General features: G+C 37.4%; 1 protein-coding gene across 8 annotated transcripts in view; it reads left to right on the top strand.

The window, feature by feature from the left end:
* Positions 1-10737, top strand: part of IL17REL (interleukin 17 receptor E like) — a 47207-nt gene extending 36470 nt beyond the window's left edge. For 3 of the 8 annotated variants that reach the window (XM_017746032.1, XM_017746028.1, XM_017746035.1), the window contains 8 exons: positions 1823-1870; positions 2524-2581; positions 2916-3061; positions 5627-5686; positions 6649-6706; positions 8764-8818; positions 9027-9090; positions 9807-10737. In XM_017746032.1, the coding sequence (XP_017601521.1) occupies positions 1823-1870; positions 2524-2581; positions 2916-3061; positions 5627-5686; positions 6649-6706; positions 8764-8818; positions 9027-9081 (480 nt within the window). In that variant the 3' untranslated portion in view covers positions 9082-9090; positions 9807-10737. Of the gene's footprint in view, positions 1-1822; positions 1871-2523; positions 2582-2915; positions 3062-5626; positions 5687-6648; positions 6707-8763; positions 8819-9026; positions 9107-9806 lie in introns of those variants that run through there. The other 5 variants (XM_017746030.1, XM_017746029.1, XM_017746031.1 and 2 more) reach the window with 5 other exon arrangements.
* The last annotated feature ends 1317 nt before the right edge of the window (positions 10738-12054 follow it).

Here is a 12054-nt window from a genome sequence, read left to right as displayed (position 1 = left end):
TTAAATATTTCTGGAGACAGCAGTACTTTGGTAGGACACAATTGTTTTGTAACTAAGAACTTTCTGAAGTGCCTTCCTCAACCTGGTCCAGTGTCTTGAAATTGTGGGTGCTGAAATACTGTGTCCCTTAGTTCTTCCAGGACTTATTTTCTCAAGTTGAAAAGCGTTTTCAAATGCATATGTCTTGAATGGCTTAACACTTCAATCTGAAATCTGATGATACTGAATGCTCTGGGTTTTTGAGGTTAATTAGAATTCGTTTCATCTTGAAAAGTAAGTTTCAGGCTTGTCTGATTGTGGAGAGAAGGCAGTAAATTTAAAGTAACAACTGAAAGGGTAAATAAGATTAAATACAAGATATTAATTTTTGAAACTTTTGGATTAATATTATTATTCTGATGACATGATTGGGGAGGGGGTGGGGCTGACTCAAGACTGTAGAATGCTTTTGTGATTAGGAACTCCTGGCCTAGCCTTTAGTGATTGTTCAAATCACTATTTTATGAGTTTCGACAAAGCTTTGATCTTGAAAAAACAGATTAATTTAATTTTACATGTGAGTGATCCCTGTGGGTTTATTCATCTGCTGGTAACAAGTACGACTCATTGCTTGCAGGAGAGAAAAAGAAAACAAAAAGAAAATAAGACTGAAATGAGGTCTGGCTGGTAATGATTGTATCTGTTATCAGAACAGAATCCAACTTTGTTACAGAGTATGAGTGTTTTTCTGTATTTACTCATTGCATTTTAATGGCTGAACATTAATATTAATCATAGAATCACAGAGTATCCTGAGTTGGAAGGGACCCACAAAGATCATCAACATTCATGGATAGAAATAATTCCCTTTTTTCCTCATTAATTCTAGGAAGTTTGATATTGAATTTGATCCATTTATTGTACTATAACCCTGAAAACCGTCTCTGTAGTGTGCTGGAAACTACTGCAGATTCCTCAGATAGGGCCAGCTGCCCAGTAAAGCCACACAAGGCCACACACTCTAATACTATGCACATGTACTGACTTAGGCTCAAAAGCTGCATCTCTCCTCTTTAATGAGGCTGGGGCTTTCTCTGTCAGTGACAACGCTGACTCCAGGTCTGAGCAGACTCTTAACAGAACTATCTTCTGGAACACCACTGTAGATGTACCTGGGGACATATGTTCTCAAAAAAAGTTACAGGAAGGAAGTGTTTGGCCGTGTATTGTGCTCAGTCACTTGAGCAACAGGGTTTATTTAAGTAGGATCACTTATATGTCTAGTAATTGTTTATATAAGACAAGGCTTTTTGTGGTAAAGCCCTTGGTGGGTAAACAGTTGTTAATCAAGAAAATAATGTTTTGTGGATTGCTTAAGTGGATTTCTAAAATTCAGCCTACATTTCACTGTTCTGAAATAGGGATATGGAAAACTGAAAGATTTCTCAACTGATGGTGGAATAGTTTTGGGTGTATGTTTAAGTGTTCTGCTGAGTTGTTCATGAGTGGCAAATAAGGGATTGAAACAAGATGACTGTGTAATCAGAATTTTGCACAAGCCACCATGGAATCAATTAATTTAGCTCTAATGGGTCAGGCTGACCATAAAAAATACTATATGTTGCAGATAAAAAGAAGAAAATTTTTCAGTAATCCAAAGCAGCAGTTGTTTCTAACTCTTTTATGTGATTAACTGCCTGGGATATTTATGAAGTAAACAAACCAGTTCCCTTCTCAGTAATCAAACCATGAAAATTTTGAGTAATATATTTTACTAGTGAAATTGATTAACTAGTGAAACTAGTTAATAAAACTAGCTAATGCTGAGTTCTTTGTCTTTCAGCAGGTTAAATATTCTCGTGTGGACACTCACCCAAAACTTTGCATGAAGGTAAAGGGATTTCTTTGTAAAACACATATTAACTGCCCTTTTTCTGTCTCTAAAAAAAATGAGCTGCTGATATTCTTTATGATCAATATTTTGTTTCATAGGTCTGATGAATGGGAACTAAGAATGAAGGAAAAGTGAAAGATTAGATTAGAAGGTGATTGTTTTGAAGTGCAACAGCAATGATAGATAGGACACAGGTCAGATTTTGCCCTTCATTTTTTCTGTTTAAGAAAAGCACAAAAAAATGGTTTTCATCAATACAAACTCTGAAGAATGTGCTAAACTTAACATATAAAGTTTTTCAAATATTTGAAAATAAAGTGATCAATACAATACATTTAATGGAGTATCTCTTACTAATCTAGTTGAGAAAAAAAAAGCCAAATAAGGCTAACACAGGCATATTATTATTTTCTTTTCGATTACTTTTAAGTCAGTGGAACCAGATGTTTCTGTAAAATATACATGATTATAAATATCTGAAGAATCAGGGGATCTAATTTAAGTCAAGGGTTGGAAGATATCATAAAGCAGGAAAGCTGTGAATTAATCTTCTGCAACTTTCTGGAATGTTCTGATCATCACTAGTTGAATATTTTGCCACAGATTGAAATTAAAAATTTGGTTTTCCTAACAGATTTTTCTGCTTTCAGTTTACAACCAAACGAGGAACTTGGATTAAATGTCCATTTGCTCATGGAGAATTTCCAGGTAAATATATGTTCTTAAAATTACATAAAATTATACTATGGAAAATATTTAAATCAGTCACTAGATATGAGCTGTCTCTGTTAAGTGAGAAGTGTTCACAACACTGTAAGTTGTAAGTTAAGTCAAAGAGATTTGAAAGCTCGTTACTTCTATGAATCCTCAGTAGATCTAGTGTTCATCAGCATAAAAAGTAACTTGTAGGAATCAAAATAATTACTTGCATATCATTTGATAGCATTTAACAAATACAAAAAGATTTATTTTAGGCATAAATTTTAGAATATAGTGTATGGTCCCTTTACATCTAAAAGTAAGTCTTTTCCCCTAATATCAGCCTGGAAAATGAGGACTGCTGCAGTTGCAGAACAAATACAAGTTTTCTTCACGTCCCAAACCAAGGCACAGTTCTCAGTGCTTGTGTGTAACAGGACGCGGATGGCTTCATGTGAATCTCTTGGGATGCACCATTCAGTCTCTGTGGTTTGTATATATTATTTCTTAAGCACTGTAAGACTTTTAAACATACCTAACTTCATTCATTTATTATTCCATTTATTGTTCTGCAGCTTGAATCCATTAATAAATCATGTACATATTGGAACAATTACTGGAACATTTTAAAAGCATGTAGTTCTAATTCTGATCTCACACTGAAGCAAGAAATAAACAAAGATCCTGAAGTCAAATGAGTCACATCAAAGGATGTGACTATTGAGCATATTCTTCTAATGTCATTTTTGTAGTGTGGTATTTGTATTATGTATATAGCAAATGTTACTGTTAGTATTTCATATATGGGTCACTGATACAGCTGACCTGGCAAATCACACATCATGAAATGTAAGACTTGAGGCATCAATCCATGATGAACTCTAAATGTCACAGCTGCCAATACAAACTCAATATGCAAAAAGGGCTAGTTTTCAGCCAAATTATCTTTTTGAGCCAGCTGATTGTGTGGCTACACAACTGCTTCTTCCAGCAAAGTGGGGACAGAGTGGGAAAAGATTATGGGAGGATGAGATTTCTGTTTCAGGCAGCAGCTAGTCATGAGAGCCTCATTCCTCTCTCGCAACTGTCTACTTCTCACACATTTTCGGTACATCACTGTGGTTTGCCCTTGCCCATTAACCCTGCCTATCAGTTACCTTGTTGGCCCAAACAGTGGTCTACTGAGACACACATCTGGAAAGTGAGGTCAAACAGCAAAAGAGTGGCCATGGCATTATTTTTCAAGCAGGGGACTATTAGCAGGATATATTCTAGTAACTACTAGGACCACCATGCTGAAAGACATCCCTCTGGTTCAGCTTTTTTTTGCTGAAAGACATCCCTCTGGTGCAGCAGCCAGCTCCTCAGTAGTCTTATGTCCACTGCTAAATATGTGCTCCTGCTGTCTGCTCCACTGACCAAGTACATGAGGTGTCATATAATGAATTTTGAGAAATTTAAGAAATCTAGATGTTGTGATTTGAATTTTTACTCCTGGCTGTGCCTGTTGACTTCACTATAGGGGGATGTGCTTTTAGAAGATACAAGCATAGCTCCTCCATCTGCCCTCTCTTTAAGATATATTCCAGCTGTACTTATTTGCCACTATATGCAGGGACACAATGCAGCTGTGCCTTCTTCAAGTACTTGTGATACTTCTAGTGAGAAGGGTGCACATACAAGGGGTTAGCTGATAACCAGGGAGCTATGAACAGGGATTTCTTAAACATAATGGGCTGGAGACTGAATGCTGCATTTGTTTTCTAACAATTCAGTTTAGATAGTTATTGCACCTCTGGTGCTGAATGTAAAAGAGCAGCTGTTAAAAGCAGAGTTCTCTCACTCAGCTCAATCTGAGGACATGTGTAAGCGGAAGGTGACATCTTGCTCCTCTAGGAGATCCCAGAGCTGAATAACCATGGGGGAAGGCCTGGGAAAAAACAGCTATCCTAATTAACCCAGACCACAGAGGGCATTGGTGGTAATATCAAGAGTCTGTCCTAATGGGAAAAGCTGTGTGGAAAATGCTGTATTACTGGCAGAGATAGAGATCTGTAAGGTAGAAGAGTTGTTGGTGCTCAGGGAACGTCCAGAAGCACTTCCCTTCAACTGGTCTATTTCACATGAAATCTGTAGAGTTTATACCTTCTGGTTTTAAAGGTTCCCTGTGTGAATTGCTAAGTGAAAGGAGTAACGGTGGAGCACCAATAAATCACAGCTAGATAATGAAGTGTGTGTTTCATGAAGGCACTGATGCATTTAAAAATGATGTTTTCTTCCCTGTGGTACAAAGTTGTTATGTCCTCTGCTACTGTGACAGAAGGGGATCCCACATAAATTACATACGGTTCCTTTCTCAACACCTTGCACAGTATACACAAACTTTTCATCAAGACCTAACTCTGTGTTCTCAGAAACCAATGTTGATCCCTAACTACTAATTCCTCATCAGTCATGTTTGAAAAAGAATATATTCACCTAATTTTCCCCAAATTACTTTATGAGTTTGCCACTCTGAAGAGAGTGGTGTAGGATTCATAGCTATTGGTGGAGTAACAAACATTATTTTGAGGACAAACCATAATCAATCAAATATTAAATGTCAAGCCAGTCATTTAGGACAATTTTACCCTGAGGCTCAGCTTGTTCTCAGCATACAATGGGATGGGATGTCCAGAAGAACTGTAAAGACAGGGTCATTCCTTCAACTCGTACACCAGGGAAAAGAAATGAAGATGGTGTGAGGAAGCAAACATGGTGTGAGCTGCCACACTGGGGGGAGAGTGTCCTCCTTATGAAGCCCATAAAATGCAGTATCATTAGCCCTCTTCCTGTGCTGCCACACTGTGCTTGGCAGAACTACACCAGCTGCTTATGGTCATTGAGATCTGGGGTTATCTTCTGAAAATAAATAACCTTTCATTAATTTTCTAACACAGCAGAACATGTAGCAATATTGGCAACCAAACCAAAGAGCTGGAGAGACACAGTATGTTTTCATTGTTCCGGGGTATGGAAAATAGTATGTTTCAATTTCTTTTTTTTCTTCATTAGGGAGATTCTGTTTCAATCCCTATGTCACGGGAAATGTGTGGCTCAACAATTTGCATTCAGGTATGTGTCTTGCTTTTGCCAAGTACCCTGTACAAAATAAACTAATAAACAAATCATTAAAAAACCAAGCAAACCAGCAGGTACTCTCACTGCTTTCTCCTCTCAGCTAAATCTGATTACTGTGCAGATCGAGTTGGCAAAGAGCATTATTTATAACTTGGTGTGCTGCCACCACCTTGCTTTGAGACGACATTAATTAACTGAGAAGTTGCTCTCCGTGATCTTGCTCCTCTGTCAGTGGTAGATAAAAGGCTACCACCAGGATATTGCTAATTCTGTCTTTATATGTTCCTCCACAAAAAAAAATTCCAAGCTATCAAAAGATCCAAGTAAATAATAGATGAATTTTCAAAAATTGACATTGGCTAGAAAAGGTGAGGCATATAGCAAACAGCCCAGCACATGCATGGTATCCTAGAATTAGCGCTCATGAAAGTAGAACTGAGCAAATTATTTCTAATATTTCTGCACACTATTTCCATAGCTGAACTTTATTAAGACATTTTATTCACAGAAAATGGGCATGAAGCTGATAGATTTATTCCTCTCTGGAGTTAATGTTCTCAGCAGACACTGAGTGAAATGAAACTGATAGTGCAGCTCTGAGGCTCCAGTAGCTGCCCTGGAAGGCCCTTCTCAGCTTTACTTTCTGCTGCTGGGAAGAAAGAGGCAAGATGAAAGTGAGATTAAGATATTTTCCTCCATAAATTATTTATTTTGTAAATAAGACATGTCAGACAAGACCAACAAAAATTATGATTAGCTCTATCATTTAGAGACCTAAGTGATTGCAACTCACTCAATATACACTAGACCAGCAATCTCCATATGTGTTTATTTAAAAACAGATTTAAAATGCAGTCACTTGAGTAAACCAATAAAGCAATCTCGTTTTGTTAACACAAGTGTTTAGTAACAGTTCTGCTGAAAAGGGAATAAGCCTCAATTCTTTCTTTTAAAAGGGCTGGAGAACAGATGTAGATTATTCAGTTCCACTGCAGGTCTGTGATACCTACTGTGGTAAGTATGCATGATAACAAAAGAAACATTGGGTCTTGATTCTGTAGAAGAGAACATTTCAGGTGAAGTGTGTTTCCACTGGGAAACAGAGGTGGGATTCACCCGACTGAATGTAGATGTGTGCATGAGAGCTAGATAGGCTCAGGTTCCTTTACAGACAATGGACTCATATACCTCATGAGCTATTTTAATTAGCTCTGCAAGGGCAACTTGTGTGGCTGGCTGCTGCCTCTGCTTCCTGGGTGAATTTTCCACCCTGTGCCAGATTCTGTGTGTCACACCTGTATTTACCTTCCTGTCAGTACATGAAAAAAACCATGCCTTGGCAAGAGGAACACAGTGCTGCCATTGCAGTGACTGCAGCACAATCCCAATGTCAGTTCCCTACCACTGCAAGTGGGACAGCAGCCCTTCCCTCACCTTCCCAACAAGTGGAAGTTTGCTTCTGGATATTATGATTATGATTTGAGGTACACTCAGATACACTATGGAGTCAGAATATTCTGAAATCTCCAAGCCCTGAAAGTAAGGCAGTGTAGAAGTTAGTGAGTTCAGAGCAAACTAAGGCTGTGGGGTTTATGATTAGGAGTACAGGAACGGATTGACTAATTTAGAAATAAGAAGTCTAAAAGGAATCATGCTGAGAGAAGCCTCAATCTGAGCATTTCCAAAAACACCTCCCCAAACTCACACAACCAACCAACATCCCCTTCCAGTTCACTCCAAATATAGTAAATCCTGTGACAGATTTTCCCTGTTGTCTAAAAGCACCTGTCAGTGAACTACAGCTTTAGATCTGAAAGCCTGATAATAAAAAGAAGAGAGCTTGAATTTGTAGTTTGAATGTAGTTCCCTGTGCAATCATTTGTATAATGCCAGTTCAGGTTTCTTCTCCACTGAAAAACTCGTAACAAGCCCACTCAAGATGAATAAATTAAATAATCAGAGTGTTGTGTTTCATACAGTGTGGATGAATGTTCATTTTTCATGTTTTCCATTTAACAAATGCAGAGTATGACAAAAACATGTAAAATAATTAAAAGCTCTAGAGCTGGCAGTCTTGGAATTTCCCTGCATCTCATAATAGGAGAGACTATGTGTAGTAAATGAAACTAGGAGAACACTGAAAGCTGACTAAAGAACTTTTTGGGCACAATATTTGATTTAAATGTTGAACATTTTGTCACAAGTTTCTTTGGTTGGTTGGTTTGGTTTTTTGTTTTGCTTGTATGTTTGTGTGTGGCTTTTCTTTTTTTTCCTTTTCTTCTGATCAGGAATTTGTAGAGATTCAGAAAAAAGAAAGAGAAATTGTGCACTTACCAAGAATATTAGAACTATAATATGTCATCACTGTGCTCATTGTACATTAAACTTACGCTTTCATGGATTCTGACATAACTTACGTTTTTGGGATAATGGGATCCACATTAGTTGGTAGATAAATCCATCTCTATCTGCGGACCAGTGTTCTCAAAACCTCCTTCTAATGTTAAATGTGCATGTTAAGTATTACCATTAAAGATATCAAGCAGCGTCAGTGTGTCCAAAAGAGTCATGACATTATTAAAAAGCAAGGTTACAGTCATAACAACATCTATTATAAAAAAAGTCAGTGTGTCTAACCATCAGGAAGGCTGCTTTTTACCCAGGCTTCAAGAAGAGCTTTCTGGCATGTAGAATTTATTATGCTACAGTGGACTGCGTTTTTCTATAAGTAGCTGTGCTTTGGGAATTACAATGGCTTGGTCTTGTTTTTTCTACAATGATGGAAATGGGAAAATAACTTTTTATTTTTTTTTTTTATTTCCATTTAATAGCATTGACTTGGAGGCAAAACTTTGTGTTCTTTTTAAACTTTATATTTCCTTTGACCACTTTTCTGGGTTCTGTTTAATAAAGCCAAGCATTTTGAGACATTATTTCACCTATAAAATAAGAAACTTGTGTGTTTTGTATGAAAAAATAACCAATAAATCAGTTATTGATTTATGTGAGAATAAATATGTGAATCATAATGAAAACAAAATGGCAACCTATATTTGAACTTGTTCCCTCAGGTTTTCATGGTCAGTCATACAGTGATGGAAACCCAGCAAAGGCCATGACACATAGGTATTGATCTAATGCCCAGTTTAAAACATCTGTGGGAATGTGTGGAGTTTTTAGTCTTGAAACCATATCATTGGCCTTGATACAGGAACAGAAGGAATATCTGAATGAATTTTGTATATAGCTATAAGGAATATCAGGTTCTTAACTCTCTCACTGAAGACATTCCTTGGTTGTGTGCTCTCTCTCCTCTTGCTTTCTCTCTTTGCAGTTTAGTCTGGAATCAGAGGTCTGCTGCTAAAGTGAGAAGAAAGGGAGGCAAATAACCAGTGGAAGTGAGACATTTGTAGAGTAAAAAGGCAACCTTTGAGAGCCCTGAAACAAACTCAGATCTGCTGTGCATGATCATGCTGTGCATGATATTCACATTACTAGCACCTGTCCCCTGCTTTCTCACTGATGTTTGCATGCAGATCAGTTCCCCCTGTGCTCTCACTGATTAGACATGTCTGCTCAGCCATTCCAGTGCTGCTTCTTATTGCCACAATCCTTTACAAAATACCTCTCCTAGGCTACAGACAAATCAGTTATTAATGCAGCCCATGGAGGTGCAATTTGGTAGACCCCAAGCCCTTAAAAATTCTCTTCCTTTAAGGACACCCTTTCAGAGCCAACCTAGAAGAGTGTAAGCAACCTAGAACTCCAGAGAAAACAGAGATGATCTGAAAAAGCCTTGTTAAAAGATGGGGAAAAGATGCAGCCTTGCAAAAGCTATGCAAATCATGTGGTTGAGAAGGGGCTACCATCCTTGCTTTGAGGCAGTCTTTGGCTTCTCCCTTGTCAGAAGATACCCTTCAGAATAAAGTATCCTGGTTTTGTTTATTTGTTCATATGAGCACAGTTTGAACTGTGACAGTCAAGAACACAAGCTGTAGACAAATGGTTAGATTTGTTATTTTACACCAACTATATATGAATGCAATGAAATTTTTCACATTTTGGAGAAAATAACCTCACAAAAATCTTCTTTCCTCTTCTGTTTTTCTCCTAGGATGAAGAGTGTGCAGTCCTCGCATTGAATTAAACATGTTCTCAAGGTTCTCAGTATCTTTTCAACATTGTATTTTGGTGCAACTTGCAAATCTTGTCTAACGCTCATGATACTTTCTAAATACTGTGAAATTATTCTCATGAGTGAAGAATTTAGCAACTTGAGCCTACTCTAATATGACAAATTCAGATTATGATTCCTCATTTCCCAAGTATTTCAAAACAAAAAATGTCTTAGATCACTTAGAAAATCAGGTCCACATTTCCCATCTAAAGTAGCACTTTATATAAAACATGCTATACTTGAGTACTTTCATAGTACTGTGTACCTATAGAACAAGTATTTCAGATTTTCTTGTTTGTAACCTTCATTTTTAACCATAATCAAAAATTTTTGAGAAATGAAGTATGGAGGAAGTTTTCTCAGCTTTGATACATTATTCTTCTTTGCAATTTCCTGTCTTGACTTTCTCATGCCGTTCTGATAATCTCACCATCACAGCCCATATTCCTCAAGTATATCTAACAACTGCTTTCTGTGTTTGCATTTGTGTTTGACATGGAGATAATTTTCCTATTTGTCCGAGGTAGTACATGTCTTTGGTTCAATATCTATTTAAAACTGCCTTGTGGAAATCCACTCTAGAAGGAAATAGTTTAATGGAAATATTTTTTCCCCATTATATCATTATTTATACTCAATTGTTCAGGATAATATTACACAGTGTACTGATTATCAAATATTTGGCCTTTATTCCACTGAATAGTCCTGTCAAACATCCTTCCTATTGTGTAACATGGGAATAAAGGCAACTAAAAGATGATTAATGGCATATCATGAAACCATGTGGAATTGATCATGTGAGGTCAGGAATATGGGTTAGGAGTATCTGGAACAAGAAGTTGATCAATAAAAAATATTTTCCATCTGAGTGTGTGGGTTTTTAAAATTTGTTTGTTTTGTTTCAAGACATTCATTGAGACATTTACAGAGTATGGGATAAGAGACATATCCACTGCATTGAAACACAAGATTTTTTTGAAGTGCCCTGGAGAGGACAAGTTCTTCTTGACTCCTTTGATATAAAACCTTTATTGTTTATACTGCACATCTATTAGATCTAGTCTCATTCCAAGCACTGCTGCAGCTCCAAAAGCAGAGGTAGCAGGGCAGCCTTCCTAAAGCACTTAGTTACTTTCTTTGTGAAGTTGAAGCTCTGATCCATCCAGACACATGCTTTTCCTCTAATACCTTTCTGGCCATCCAGCTGAGAGAGCATTATAATACTACTCTCTTCAATTTCTTCCAGTGAAAAAGTCTTTTCTGCAGGAAAGGTTGATTTGTACAGAGTGATTTTTATTGCCATGGTATCTTAAGATCAATTTTATGAATATGTTTCAGACAGAAAATGAATTAAAATGATGCAGGTGTATCTAAGGCTAAAGCAAAACACCACCTCCAATGACGAGCTCATCTGAGGTCCTGAAGCAACAATAGCTGTACTAAGCTCTATGCTTTCAGTGAGGAAGTCCTGTTTCAGCTGCTTAGACACTGAATCTCTTGCACTATATCACCTCTTGTTGGCTGCAGCACTGAAAATACCAAAGAGAATATGACAAAAGAATATGAAATTTCCTGTTTTAGAGGAAAATTTGGATGGTGGACATAGCAGACATGTCACTTAACCTGAAAGCGTTCATCCAAAGACAGTAGTGTAGGCTCCCACGATGGCCACTGCAGAGAGACAGGTAGTTTCCAGGTATTTTTCATTCTGCTTGGATACTTGCTTTAAAGGGAGCCTAGGCAACTCAGCCTAAATGCTTACCATTGCAATGTTCCTGCTTACACCAAATGTTTGCAAATAATCCTTAATAGTATTTCTATACTTTGGCTCAGGTCTGCCTGTTCACATTTCTGTAGTGAGAAAATTGCTGCTAGCTTTTCTGACTGACTCCCAAGCAGATCTGTATGAGTCCTTTTCTAATACTCTGCTTCAGGAAAACATTGTCTCTTCTAATTACAAAATTCCTGGGACCAGCTCTTCCTGCTCTTTCAGATGGTGACTGGACCACCCCATATATGTAACACATTTGGAAGAAGTTTCATGATATTTTCTAGAGAAGTTACAGCCTCTACTATTCTTGTGACTTGATAGCTGCAAAAGTAAAGGTGTTTAAAATTTTCACAGGACATTTTAAACATTGGTAGACCAGTCCTGAAAGAAGGTGGTACTAAAACCTTTCCCAAC

The sequence above is a fragment of the Corvus brachyrhynchos genome, unplaced genomic scaffold, assembly GCF_000691975.1.
Source record: "Corvus brachyrhynchos isolate BGI_N302 unplaced genomic scaffold, ASM69197v1 scaffold239, whole genome shotgun sequence".
Lineage (NCBI taxonomy): Eukaryota > Metazoa > Chordata > Aves > Passeriformes > Corvidae > Corvus > Corvus brachyrhynchos.
This window is presented reverse-complemented; position numbering and strand designations above follow the sequence as displayed.